The 13056-nt window shown below is 36.5% G+C and overlaps 1 protein-coding gene across 1 annotated transcript in view; it reads right to left on the reverse strand.

Moving 5' to 3' along the window:
- Positions 1-13056, reverse strand: part of LOC124554679 (E3 ubiquitin-protein ligase HUWE1) — a 350828-nt gene that overhangs the window by 319469 nt on the left and 18303 nt on the right. The window contains exons 5-6 of the mRNA XM_047128297.1: positions 6888-7061; positions 4904-5175 (exon numbers count right to left, since the gene is read on the reverse strand). Of these exons, the coding sequence (XP_046984253.1) occupies positions 4904-5175; positions 6888-7061 (446 nt within the window). The remainder of the gene's footprint in view (positions 1-4903; positions 5176-6887; positions 7062-13056) is intronic.

Below are 13056 nucleotides of genomic sequence, written 5' to 3' on the forward strand. Positions count from 1 at the left end.
CAGATATTCAAATTTCCTCTTAGCCACAGTGTAGGTCAGTTGGTCCAGGGTCTTTTACTTCATGATGTCCCTTTCTTTCTGAAGAATCCTGCAGTCTGGTGAGCAAGGCGAATGATGCTCTCCACAGTTGACACAGATGGGAGGCGGGGTACATGGAGTATTAGGATGTGATGGGCGTCCACAATCTCGACATGTGATGCCGGAAGTACAGCGGGAAGACTTATGACCAAACTTTCGACATTTAAAGCACTGCATTGAGGGATGGGAAATAGGGTTTTACATCACAGTGGTAGACCATCACCTTGACCACCTTTGTCAATGTATCACGCTTGAAGGCCAAGATGAAGGCATTCGTGGCAACCTGATTATTCCTTGGACCCCGGTGGACACGCCAAACGAAATGTACACCTTGCCATTCTAAACTGGCTCACAGCTCATTGTCGGACTGCAAAAGAAGGTCTCTGTGAAATATGATATACTGGACCATACTTAAGCTCTTATGGCGCGTGATTGTTACAGAAACATCCCCCAGTTTGTCAGAAGTGAGTAACACCCGTGACTCGGCAGAGGATGTGGTTTTGAACAAGACTAACCCATATCTCATTTTGGACAAGCCCTCCACCTTCCCAAACTCATCCTCTAAATGCTCAACAAAAAACTGAGGCTTTGTCATGAAAGATTCCCATCAGCTCTCTAACATACAAGGTACCTGAACAAATACTATCTACTGCCATCATTAGCCTGACGTTCCTCCTGTGGTGTGGCCAGGGAGGGGAATGATTTGGGGTTGAACTTCTGTGCACTGAATTGAGCCTGTGAACGCTTAGAGACTGCTGGTGTTTGACCACAAGCAAGAGATGATTTACTATGCTTAATCATGTGTCGTCCATTCTGATGCCACCCACTCTGACCAGGGACCCTCTCCATGGGTGCCACCCAGCCACAGCGAAGGCCACCTGGCAGGATGGCCATTACCGGGAGTCCCGATGCCCCATGGTAATGGGCATCTGCCCCTTGGCATATGTGGGAAGTTAACAGCACAGGCATCAGCAGAGCGATCCCTGTGTGGTCGGTAGGCTACAACCAACAGGGTACATGGTGGCCCCACCACAACGGACTGGCTACCATGCTGGATATCAGGTGCAAACAAGTCAGCGTAGGAAAAATACGCACCCAGGAAAAGTGACCTCACCCAACAGTTCGAGAATGAGCAGAAGTGCAGATCCACATCGATGAAGGATGCGATAGGTCTCTGCGCATGATGGACACGATGCACCATGTAAGGCGCCCTACCTCAATTGGCTCGGTCTTTGGGAAAATTTTGGAAAATGGAGGTCAACCCCTACAGGGGACCATATTTTTGGTCGCCTCTTACAACAGGCTTATTCTGGCCCCCAGACCTGCAGGGGTGTTTTGTAGAATGGATAGGTACTCAGGGGCTTGTATTGGTTAGCCAATACACATGTTGTAATAATAATGAGACAGTCAATTTTTTGTGCAAACATACAATTTTTATGCAGAATAATGCCTACTGACATCAGCGAAGTAAAAGTATTGTAAACAAGAATGGCAGCAGTGCTAGCTCAGGATTATAGTGTGAGTCATTCATGAGATATTGTATTGTGAAAAGTTTCCACACCAACACGTGTGGTAGCACACACTAAACAACAACACAAGTGCATGCACTGGTTATGTGGATTCTGACCAGTAATGAGGCAAAGGACCATCACAGGTTGTGTTCAAAATGACCACCAGCAGCAGCAGCAAAACACTCACCCCATCTGGTTTGGAATTACTGCTGAACACGTGCCAGCATTTCAGTGGAGATGTCTGAACAGGCTTCTGTAGTAAATACATCCTTGCGTATCATCGAGTGTAGTTGGTATGACCATGTAGGTAATGTCTTTCAGCTTTCTCTCCCCCCTCCTTCCCCCCCTTGCAGGAAAAAGGCTACAGGTGTCAAATCTGGGGATGAAGACAAGGTGTAGTACTTCGTGCACTATGGGCTGGACATTGGTACCTTGGATTTCTCTTAGTCTGCAGAGGGACACCATCTAGAATTTGTGGAATATGGTGTGTTAGGAGGCTGTGATACTTGTGTGTGTTCAGTGTTCTGTCTATGAAAAACAGGCCAATGTGCTGGCAGTTCACTATCTTGCACCACACATTTACACTCTAAGGACACTGATGTTCCACCTGGTGAAGTCAATTGGGATTGTCACCAGACCAATAACACATGTTCTGATGGTTTACCTGGCCCATATAACTTCATTACTAAACAAGATACACGATACATCTAAAGTATTCTCTCATAATATCCACGTACAGGAGTTAACATGATCCTCATAATTGTTTCCATGCAGCTCTTGATGGATAAAGTTGTGAAAGGGATGAAACCTATGTCGATGCAGAAAGTGGAGGACACTTGCCTGGCTAATGTCACTTTCTGGTGCAGTTGCGTCAGAGCTAAATGGCAAATCAATTGCAACGACAGCAAGAACATTAACGTCCCCCTCTTCTGTCATCACTTATTTCCTTCTGTTACATTGTTTAGGTGTTATACTACCACTTCCACATATCTGGTTGAAGAGCCTGATAAATAATTTCTGAGATGGCTGAAGTCTATAGAAATCTCTTGCCACATGCACCGTGCAAGAACTGTCCATACACCATGAGCATTTCTGCTTTTTCTACATCGGTAAATCCCATCGACCACTCACTACCTGCTGCTTGAACTGTTGCACACTGACTAGCAAGTTACAGTGCACTCACAGAAAACACAATCACACTGTAAACAATCATAACAATATCATACCTAGAAACTATGCAGGTTGAATGCCTGAAACAAGTGTTAGTGTGGAAACTTTTGAAAATACGATACCTCTTAAATGACTCTCACAAGAATCCAGCAACAAACACCACTGATATTCTAATTTACACTACTTTTAGTTCCTTACTATCAGTAGCAATAATTCCATTTAAAAAGTGCACATTTCCAAATACAAAAAATAAATACATACACTTCCGAAATATCATTACAATCTGTGTATTGGATAACAATCCAAGCCGCTGACTACTAATCCATTCTGTGAAAACTGTACATCAATAGAACTTATATTTCTACAATATTGGTGGTGCATGTTTTAGGTGATTCACCCTGTATCTAAAGGATGGTAAGGGTGTAAGAGCAAATATTTTTATTGGTGACTGAGGACAATATATTGAACAACATTACATCAGTGTTTACTTCATTTGCAGACTAATAATTATACAGTGAAACCCTACGTTTACACTTTTCAAGTGACTTCAAAAAATGGTGTAAAACATGGGAAAATACCAAATATGGGAAATAATGTTTTAAGCTGTAACAGTTATGTATAGGATATCCCCTTGCACTTTATATATGATACATGTACATAACAGTCATCTTTTTGCGGTTATCACACACACATGAACACGCTCACAGGCAAACTATCACTCGCATTCATTGATTGTGTAACATCTCAAAAAATACATCCATAAATACTGCACTTGACAATGAGAATAAATTCTAGAAATATGTTTTGCTCAGCATGAATAAAATACGTAACCAGTGCTGTGTTTAAACTAAAATCATTTGAGCAACGCAAAGTGAATGATGGTGTCAACTAGTGCTCCAAGTGGCCAATGCCGAAACACACTAAATATGATTTGACAAAGTTGTCATGATGATCACAACGATCACTAAATTGTGTTCAAACAGTAGAGACAATTTGGAAATGGTTGTGATTGGTCTTGATATCTTCATTCGAACGAACCTAGTTCCTCCCATCAGCCACCACGCCAAGTAGAGCTTGGCAGCAGATGGAGATACGGCACAAATTGCACCAACTTTTACACATTTACTGATTCAGATCCACTGAGAGAATGCCCTGGTGTCAAGAAACTTAGCCATGTAATATTTATAAAAACTACTGGATGGCCAACATCATGCCAGCATCACTTTTTTCTCCACAAACATTTTTTCATAATGTGTAAATCATGGGAAAATTGTAAATATGTTGTCACAGAATCGGGTGAAAAATAACTTAGTGGGCATAGTAAATATGACAGGACTGATAGAAAATGTCATAAACGGTGAGAAAAATGTTAATTCCAGGAACGTAAAAGTTGGGCTATACCGTAGCTACCAGGATTGGTTTTTTTAGGTTGGTTAGTACCTCTGAGTACACATCAAGCCATTAGTACTTATTTTCTGCTGGGCAGCAGATCAGGTGTTGAGGTTTGGAAACAAAATAGTTACTCTGTACTGAGAGGCAGAAGCCTCTTTCTGCATTTACAACTATGTAGAAAACACCAGATAGCGAATTATGTAACATGTTTGTGGAAAGACTGTTAGACACAGAGAGAAACAGAACTAACACACTGAATTGGGTACATATTAAGGTTCCAATGATCAGAGTATCTGCACTGATACACCTCTCACATCCTGTATATCACAACAATGTGGAGAAAAAAAAAAATAGTACAACATAGGAAGAACTGCAAGAAATCAACAATACTGAAATACTGGCAGTTGCTCCTCAACATCAAAAACTATATAGTACTGGCCATAGACAGAAAGCTCCATTTTATGTCCGACAGGCTGTTACCCACAGCTGCACTCACAGACCAGTAGTTTTGTTATGAAGAGTGACAGTGAGTAAGTAAGTCAAAGACATTTCATGTGGCTAGGGCATGCTGCAAAATAAAATGTGTCATTGGTGAGGCCAGGGTCTTATTTTTACATTTCAGTTATTTTTTGATACTGTAACTCATGGTAGTAGTTCAGGAGACTGGCGTGAGGGCAAATATTAAATATTTAATTTATATTTACAAACGGATGTCTACAGCACACACACATAACAGCTTGAAGAATACGTACTTTGTGAAATGTGGATGTCTGTCCAAGTGAGTAATGGAGGTAAGTGTACGAAGTGCTGCAGCTCTTATATCTGTCAAATTGGGATCAGATAATTGAACAACTTCAACCAATTCTTCCAAAAATCCATTATATAGTAAAGTATGGGCATTCTCCAATATTGCATTCGTGTATGCCAGCACAGAAGTAGCTTGTAGTCTGGCCTGTACACACAGCAGACGAGTTTCATAGCTTGGAAAATTTATGTACAACCTCAGCCGAGAAAACAGCAACAGCTAGGAAAAAAAAAAAAATCATCATTAATTAACAGGAAGTACTGTATTTCTCAATACAAAATACAATCAGTTGTCAGTTCAATCTCTTCCACTATCTTCCCACACTATTAAAGTAATTACTCTCTACTTACAATTAGGCTCCAAGAATCGATTTCAATATGTACAATGTCAAGTCCATAGGAAGAATGAATGAATGACATTTAGCAACATTTATGGGATTAGCAATAGAAAAATGGAGTGACTGCACACATGCAGCTGACTAAAATGTACAATCCCCTGTAGAAGTGTAGTACTAATTTTTCAATTAATGTTGATCCTGTGACATTTGAAATCATTTATACCATGGGAGAGAGAAAAGCTTACTACTTCTAAAACTTGAAATAAGTAGATGATATTTAGAAGGGCTCAAAACAAGGTTCCTTATTTTTTCTTTTACCAGACAAAAATCACAAGTTTTTGGACACTGTACGCACCAATGTTACAAGGCTATTACAGGTGAAATTGGTTATTGCATGAGGAAAACCTGTGATTTCCATCTGGTTAAATGATCGCCGTCATTTCCAAAATGGCAATTATGTCAAATTTCTCAAAACAAGACATTGGAACTATTTGATTTTTATGTTGAATGATAATTTATGCATATACTAAGATAATTTGTATTGTTCATTAATGACATCTTAGGCACCAAAAAATTGTCACCAAATACCTGATGTAACATTTTACTGCACAGGAAACCCCATTGGACTGATGATGTGTATCACCTGTGGTGGCGTAATAGAGAAATAAAATTCTATTCTGTCTATACAACTGTCACTGTAGCCCATTTAAAAGAGGACATACAGACCCACAACAGTAAACTTTCAGACAATGCATGTCTTATTTTAAAGACATTATGGTAAGAGAGCTGTGTCATCAAGAAGCAAGTAACAGGAGGTTGTTTTATTTGCAAAACAAACACTTTTGGCTCAATACTCCATGTAATATTTTAACTAATATTAATGAAGAATGCACAAACAATCAATAATTCTTTGTTGCACCCTTGTGTTAGTCAATGAGTTCAGATCAGATCCTTACAATGGTGCACCAAAATCAGAAGTTTAAGGATCTGACTTTTAGGTTGCAGATAGTTTTGCCACAACTGTCATAGTACTGACAGGCCTACAGTTTCGAACCATAACATCGGTTTTACTGTAGGAAAGTAACTTCAAAATGTCTTAACTTCAATCTGTCATAGAAGCAAACTTGAGATTTCCTGTGTAAGATCTGTGACACATCCATTTTTCGACAGAGGCTGAGGATGTGTAGAACAGGCGAAGTTTCTTCCATGACCACAGTAAAATTACTACAGACTGTCACAGTAATCAAGTGAGCATGAACACGCATGAATCAAACTTCTCTGATAAATTAATGAATATTGGCAGATGAAGTAAAATAACTTCCACAATACAAAGATGGTAAAGTTATTTAAACTTCACAAGCCCTTTCTCTTTATGGAAAACCAAATCAGGTAACAAGAAAATATTACCTGTCTTAGTATTTCTATTTGTTAACATTCCAAGCAAAACTAATGCCACTGCATAATCATTTACTAAATGTGGGAGGTAATTATCTTTGATGACTGAAGCAAATTAATTTAAATGAGCATCAACTCACTTAATTACTGCTTCTATTATAGCTTAGTTTCTGAAACAGTGTTGTAATTAATAACTTACTTGTTTCTCTTCTGTGAGGGTTGGGTGACGTTTCATAATATTATCCATCAACGCTGCTGCAGAAAGACCTAAGCACTCAATATTGTCAATGTGAATTGCACTTTTTGACAACAGAGATCCCTTCTGATGTCCTTTTGGTGGCTCATAAAATTCATAATGTAATGTTGAACGTCCCTGTGAAACACCAAGTTCTTACAAACACGAGTCAAAACAGCACAGACAGTATAAACGTATATTATGACTATAAAATCTGTGAAGTAAATAAATGTGAAACATAATATATTTTGTATTTTGCTACCGATATAAATTTAGTCCTGACATACCTTCAATTGCACCTTTAAACTATAATTGTGAGAGTAGCACTACCTCCACACCTACCTAAGTTCACCAATAGTCCATGCATGAATTTTAGTGAGACATGTTTCCACGCATCCACATACAATTTAATTTAGCTGATCTCTCTTACTACACATCTGAGGTCAGTATGCATGCAACTTTCTATCAGTACATGTTACGAATGGTATGTATGTATGTATGTACGTACCGCATCTCCTCCTAAACCACTAGACTAATTTCAACCAAACTCTGTACACATATCACTTACTGTCTGTAAATAATCAATGTGGGGAGTAAGAACCATCTACTTGTAAAAGGGAAGGAGGTGTGGGTGGAAATGAAGTGTATCCCATGAAGTTCAAATAACTATACTTTATTCAGACAATAAGTAAGAATGAGAGCACTTAGTGACTTGTAACAAACTTTTACAGTCATTTTCTCACTGACAATCCTCAGAAAATGATGAAAATTTATCGTTTATTGTATTTTCAGTGTTCAAGCAGAAAACTACCACATCAGGCATGATGTTTTAACTTACTACTACTTTATTACGAACTGTATTTGTGACATTCATGTATACCCCCGAATATACCTGCAAAATAGTATCATTGTACTACACACTGCTCAGCAGATGTGATGTTGAACACTGAAATGCACGAAAAATAGCTACATCATGCATGACATTTAAATATTTTACTTCTTTGCTACTAACACTATCACAACACATTTCACAGACAACATCTACATATGCTGCTGAATGTACCTACAGAATTATATCTTTGTAGGGGACATGTAGTTAATGAAATGCATCATTAAACACTGAGTTGTGTGAAAAAGAAACTACAGGATGAAATTCACTACAGCTACGGGTGAAATGTGTGTCCAAACACGTGTAAAATATTTTTTAAATGTGTGAAATATTTTAAAATTACACGAAATATGAGATGTGCGTATATGGGCAAAGCCACAGGTAAAAAACTACTCCTAAACCCCTGGATCAATTTCAAACTAACTTGTCACACACATTACTCGAGTTGCCCAATTCCAAAACCCATTAAATCAATTTTTTTCTGATATTAACTTTTTTATACGTCAAAAATGAGCATTTTGAGCTGCACACTTTAGAACATAATATAACTGTCAGCAGCTGCTATTTCCATTATAAACATAATGCCAAAGTTTATCTGAAGTTTCAGACTCCATTATATTCATGATGGCAGTAGTTCCACTAGACGTTGAATCCTGACAATACAGGACTGAAAATTGTTATATTCAGTGCATTTTTAATGCTCTGAAAAACACAAATTTCCTAAACTCATTGTTTCATTACTCCCATCAAACTGTATTTAGACTAAATTTTTAACGTTATATTAATTTCTCTTTTGAGGTAAAGGCGACTATTTTTTTTAGCTTTCTGTATTTTATATTTTTCAAATTGGTTGACCTGTCAGGTTAGATTTTGGTGTAAATACATATTATTGAGTAACAGCTGGTTGACTGGATTGAAAACAAATTATGTTCAAAAAGCAGTATCTTGAACCCCAGTGATAATGATGACATTATCAGAAACTTTGGGAGCATTTACGAACTTGGATCAGAGGTACATGTTGGTGACTGGAAGATCTCTCTTAAAGATGCCATGAGACTTCCTTCTGACTGCTCTTTTAGTTCACACCTTCAAAGATGATATTAATTAAAAAGAAAGGTCAGAGCACTATTACTATTGAAGAGGAACAAAGCTGTAACACATATGTGATGTGGTAAGAATATCTGCAAGAAGGGTAAATCCCAGATGGGAGTAAAACCAGCAGAGATATGCAAAAGTGTTATAGCAAAACCAGAAAAAAATCAAAGATGTAACAGCCCTTTTAAAGGACCACCATGGGCCAGACTGGATGAACATGAATGAATCTGTATTCTGCAAGAATATCTTCAAAACAGCTGTATGAAGCTGAACTGCATGAAGAATCTGATACTGGAGAGCTACCCGATGAGGCTGCAGACCAGATCAGCACTCAATGTAGAAAGTAGTTATCTAATAATGATGGCTATTTTAATATAAAGTTTATCACAACTGTTCAAAACAACTAATTAGGAGGTATGTACCATGTTATTCTTTCTAGTGGCCACTAATAATTTTGTAACAGGAATAAATATTCTGAAATATTTATGTTATTTTTCATTTGTACCTACCATTTTAAAACCAAAACATTTCCAGAAACTTATGTCCATATTACAGTTCCAAAAGTCAGTATGTTCAAAGTAAAATATTTATTTCAAATAAAAATACTGTGGTGTGATTTATGAGAAGTATAAATACATATCCAGAATACAAAAGAAAATTGTAATAAAGAATAACAATAAAACCCACATAACAAGATTGACATTTTTTTCTTGTTTCTGAAAACTTGTTACACAGAGATAATGGACTCTGGAAATGGTCAACTTACTTACTACATGAAAAGAAATATTGTGGGGATAAGAGCCAGCAACCACCTATTAAGGTGGGGGTGGTGACGTGTACAGAGAGAAATTGAAGAAGAGGAGACAGGCAGAGATGGGAGGGGTCAGGAAGAGACTGGGAGGGGGAGAGGGGGGTCAGGAAGAGAGGGACAAATATGGAGGGGGGGTGGCAGGAGGAGGGAGGCAGGCAGGCAGGCAGAGAGAGAGAGAGAGAGAGAGAGAGAGAGAGAGAGAGAGAGAGAGAGCGTTCACTTCTATCGACAGTAATTCACTTCAGTAGAGGTGTGATGTTGAGATAAAATTAGCAAAGCACTCATATTAATCAGTTGTGGAAGCACAACATTATCAAATATTAACTTCATTCCAACTGTTTGATTAATGTAAAGCATATATGCCATTAGTCACTTCTATGTGAAAACGATGAGCACTCAGCATAAAAAAAGGAGCTTGGCAAAAGTCAGAGCAAAGCAAACATTTATTCTGATTTTAAGGATCTTGATGTTCATAAAATCGAAGTGGGTCAAGATGGTGCATGCTACTGAACAGATTACAGGACTTGTTGCTTGTGCCTATGACAACAAATGGTGATGGCTTCTGTGCAATCCAGAGATGAACAGGGAGAAGTAAACCTTTCATTTATACATAATTGAGGAATGGCTCTTCGTTTTTCATAACAAAGAAGACCAGATAAACTGACTGCACTAAAAAGAACTTCATACTTTGTAAATGAAATCCCTCAACTGACACTGGAAGAACATACAGACTGTCAGTTGAAGAGCTGCAAAAAGCCTCATATTATATTGTGTCATTATTGCTTGGTAGAACTAGGTTATATTATTTACAAGAAATGCCCAATACATAATTTTTGACTAATAACATTTTTAGTCCGATCACCATAACATCTTTCTTCTTGAAGATGAGTAAAAAATTATTCTTTGCAAGGCACTCAGATAAAAACACACAGTTAAATAATAACAGCTACATCATTGTTGAATTAATAACATCGTAATTAATTAAATAATTAAAATTAATTAAATATATAAATAAAAAATAACATTAATATATCTGTAAAATGAAGGTATAATTAATTCTTATTCTTTTTTAATCATGCATTGTTATGATGTGTGTTAAAATATCTTCACAGTTAATATGAGAAAGATAAATGTGAATTTAAGTCCTATAATTTTAATAGTGTATTAAGTAGATTGGCAGTAAATAAAAGATTATAATTTGACAGCATTATTTGGTTTTAGACACATCACATCTTACTAACAAGTCCAAAGCCTCCACTAGATGCTACACTTACAAGTAAAATAAAAATTTTAATATATTTCTAGTGGAAAACCATCATGAAACTTGGCACACACATTAACAAAAAATGTACAAATAACATACTTTTTTCAAAACAAAAAATTCTGATTTCAAAATTAAAAAATTAAACATCTAGGAAAATACAGCATTATAGTGGATATCATCAATTACCACACACTTTTAAAGCTTGTAAGAAACGGAGTAAAATTGTGCAAATTTTAGGTTTGTTAGTAAAATAGTTTTCAAGATATGGTGATTTTAATATTTAAAGATGTAACAAAAATTGCATAATTTTGGAAGTTTTAAAAATTAATAACTCAAAAATGGTTTAAGATATTTTAATTTAGGATTTTTCATGCAAACAATTTTCTTTAAGTGCACAAAAAATTACCAAAATTATCAAAATCTGAGGTCCCATTATTTGGTAGATAACATTCATACGCAGGCAATCATTCAGATTTGGCACAACTTTGAAATATAGTAAGGTCCTGATCACATTCATTATTAAGCATTATGTGTTTCAAAATTTCATCAGACTGAAATTGTGGAATAAAGCACAAGAAAATTAATCATAACAAGCATGTACATAATAATGGAAGTATGCATCTTAGTATTCCATGTACAGAAATGTCCATTAGTTTCATATTTACATTAAAATCAAACTTTAGTACAAAGCTCACAGAAGTAATCACATAGACTAAATACAATACAAATCTCATCTCTTGTAGGCCTATTTGAAAGTGTCGTCGTCTGCTCAAATAGAACCAGTGCCAAACAGTGTGGTGATTAAGCTATGAAGGAAAGAAACGAATACCAGTAGGTGGCACCAGCATTAACCATGGAAAGCAAGTCTAAGAGCAAAATTTACAAACAACTATGCATTGTGATTAAGTACATGTCACTACCCCGTGAACAACTTCACAAAGATACATTTATGTTACTTTTATAGGGGGAAACTAATATGCCGACAACATGAAATGTGAATCATTAAATATGAACATAAAACTGCTAGAGATAAGAACTAAAATATAAGTTGTAAGGGAATAAGTTTACAACCATCCTAATTAAGACATTACATAAGTATCACCAAATGCAGTCATATTACAAAAGCCTGACACAAATGACAACAGTATCATTTAGGTGAGCCCAGATTAGTGGCAACAACTTGGATAAAGAAGAACTCATATGATAAAGGAGATTTTTGTCATTTCTTTTTAAACTTAATGGTATAGTATTAGATCGTATAATTGTTCAGCTGCTATCAGTTTACAACCATCACAAAATGAAATGTTTCCCGAGTATGACCGACTGTAATCATCACAATAGTTTAACAAATAACAGGTGACATGATATAAACATATAGGTAAGCCTGGATGAGTGGCAACAATTTGAAATAAAATAGAAGTTAATATTACCATTTTTTCTTTATTTTATATTACAAAAATAAAAGTATATCGTCAGAATGTATAACGATGCACATTTCATGCTGTCAGTATTATGAGTTTCTCCTCCATAAATGTAGCACAAATGTATCTTTGTCAAGCTGTTCACGAGATACCGACATGTACTTAATTGCAATGCACAGTAGTTTGTAAAGTGACGCTATGACTTGCTTTCCATGGAGGCAATCAATTTCATAAATATGCAGCAATCGGTTCCTGTATGTATGATCATTTTGTCAAAGCCTGAGAGAATTATCAGCAACTGATTACATAGAATTTACAACAGCAGGATTTAGCAGCAGCACAACAGTTTACAGATTTTGAATTGAAAGCTTCTGAGAGCTGGGTTGATAGATTCAAAAATAAGCATGAATTCGTCTGTGGAAAGTGACAAGTTTTGTTTCAAGAAAAGAAACTGCAATAATCCAAGAAACTATGGCTGCTGCAGATACTTTTCTAACCCAGATGTTAAAATTGATACTGAATTTCAACGAAGATTTTGGTATCAGCACTGACCAGACAGGTATTTATTGCAGGCTATTTAAAAATTCATTTTGCTCTCTACTTTTATGTTTCTCTGACAAAATACTTCAATTTCATGGTTTTTTTCTATTCAG

Source organism: Schistocerca americana, chromosome X (assembly GCF_021461395.2).
Source record: "Schistocerca americana isolate TAMUIC-IGC-003095 chromosome X, iqSchAmer2.1, whole genome shotgun sequence".
NCBI classification, from domain to species: Eukaryota; Metazoa; Arthropoda; class Insecta; order Orthoptera; family Acrididae; genus Schistocerca; species Schistocerca americana.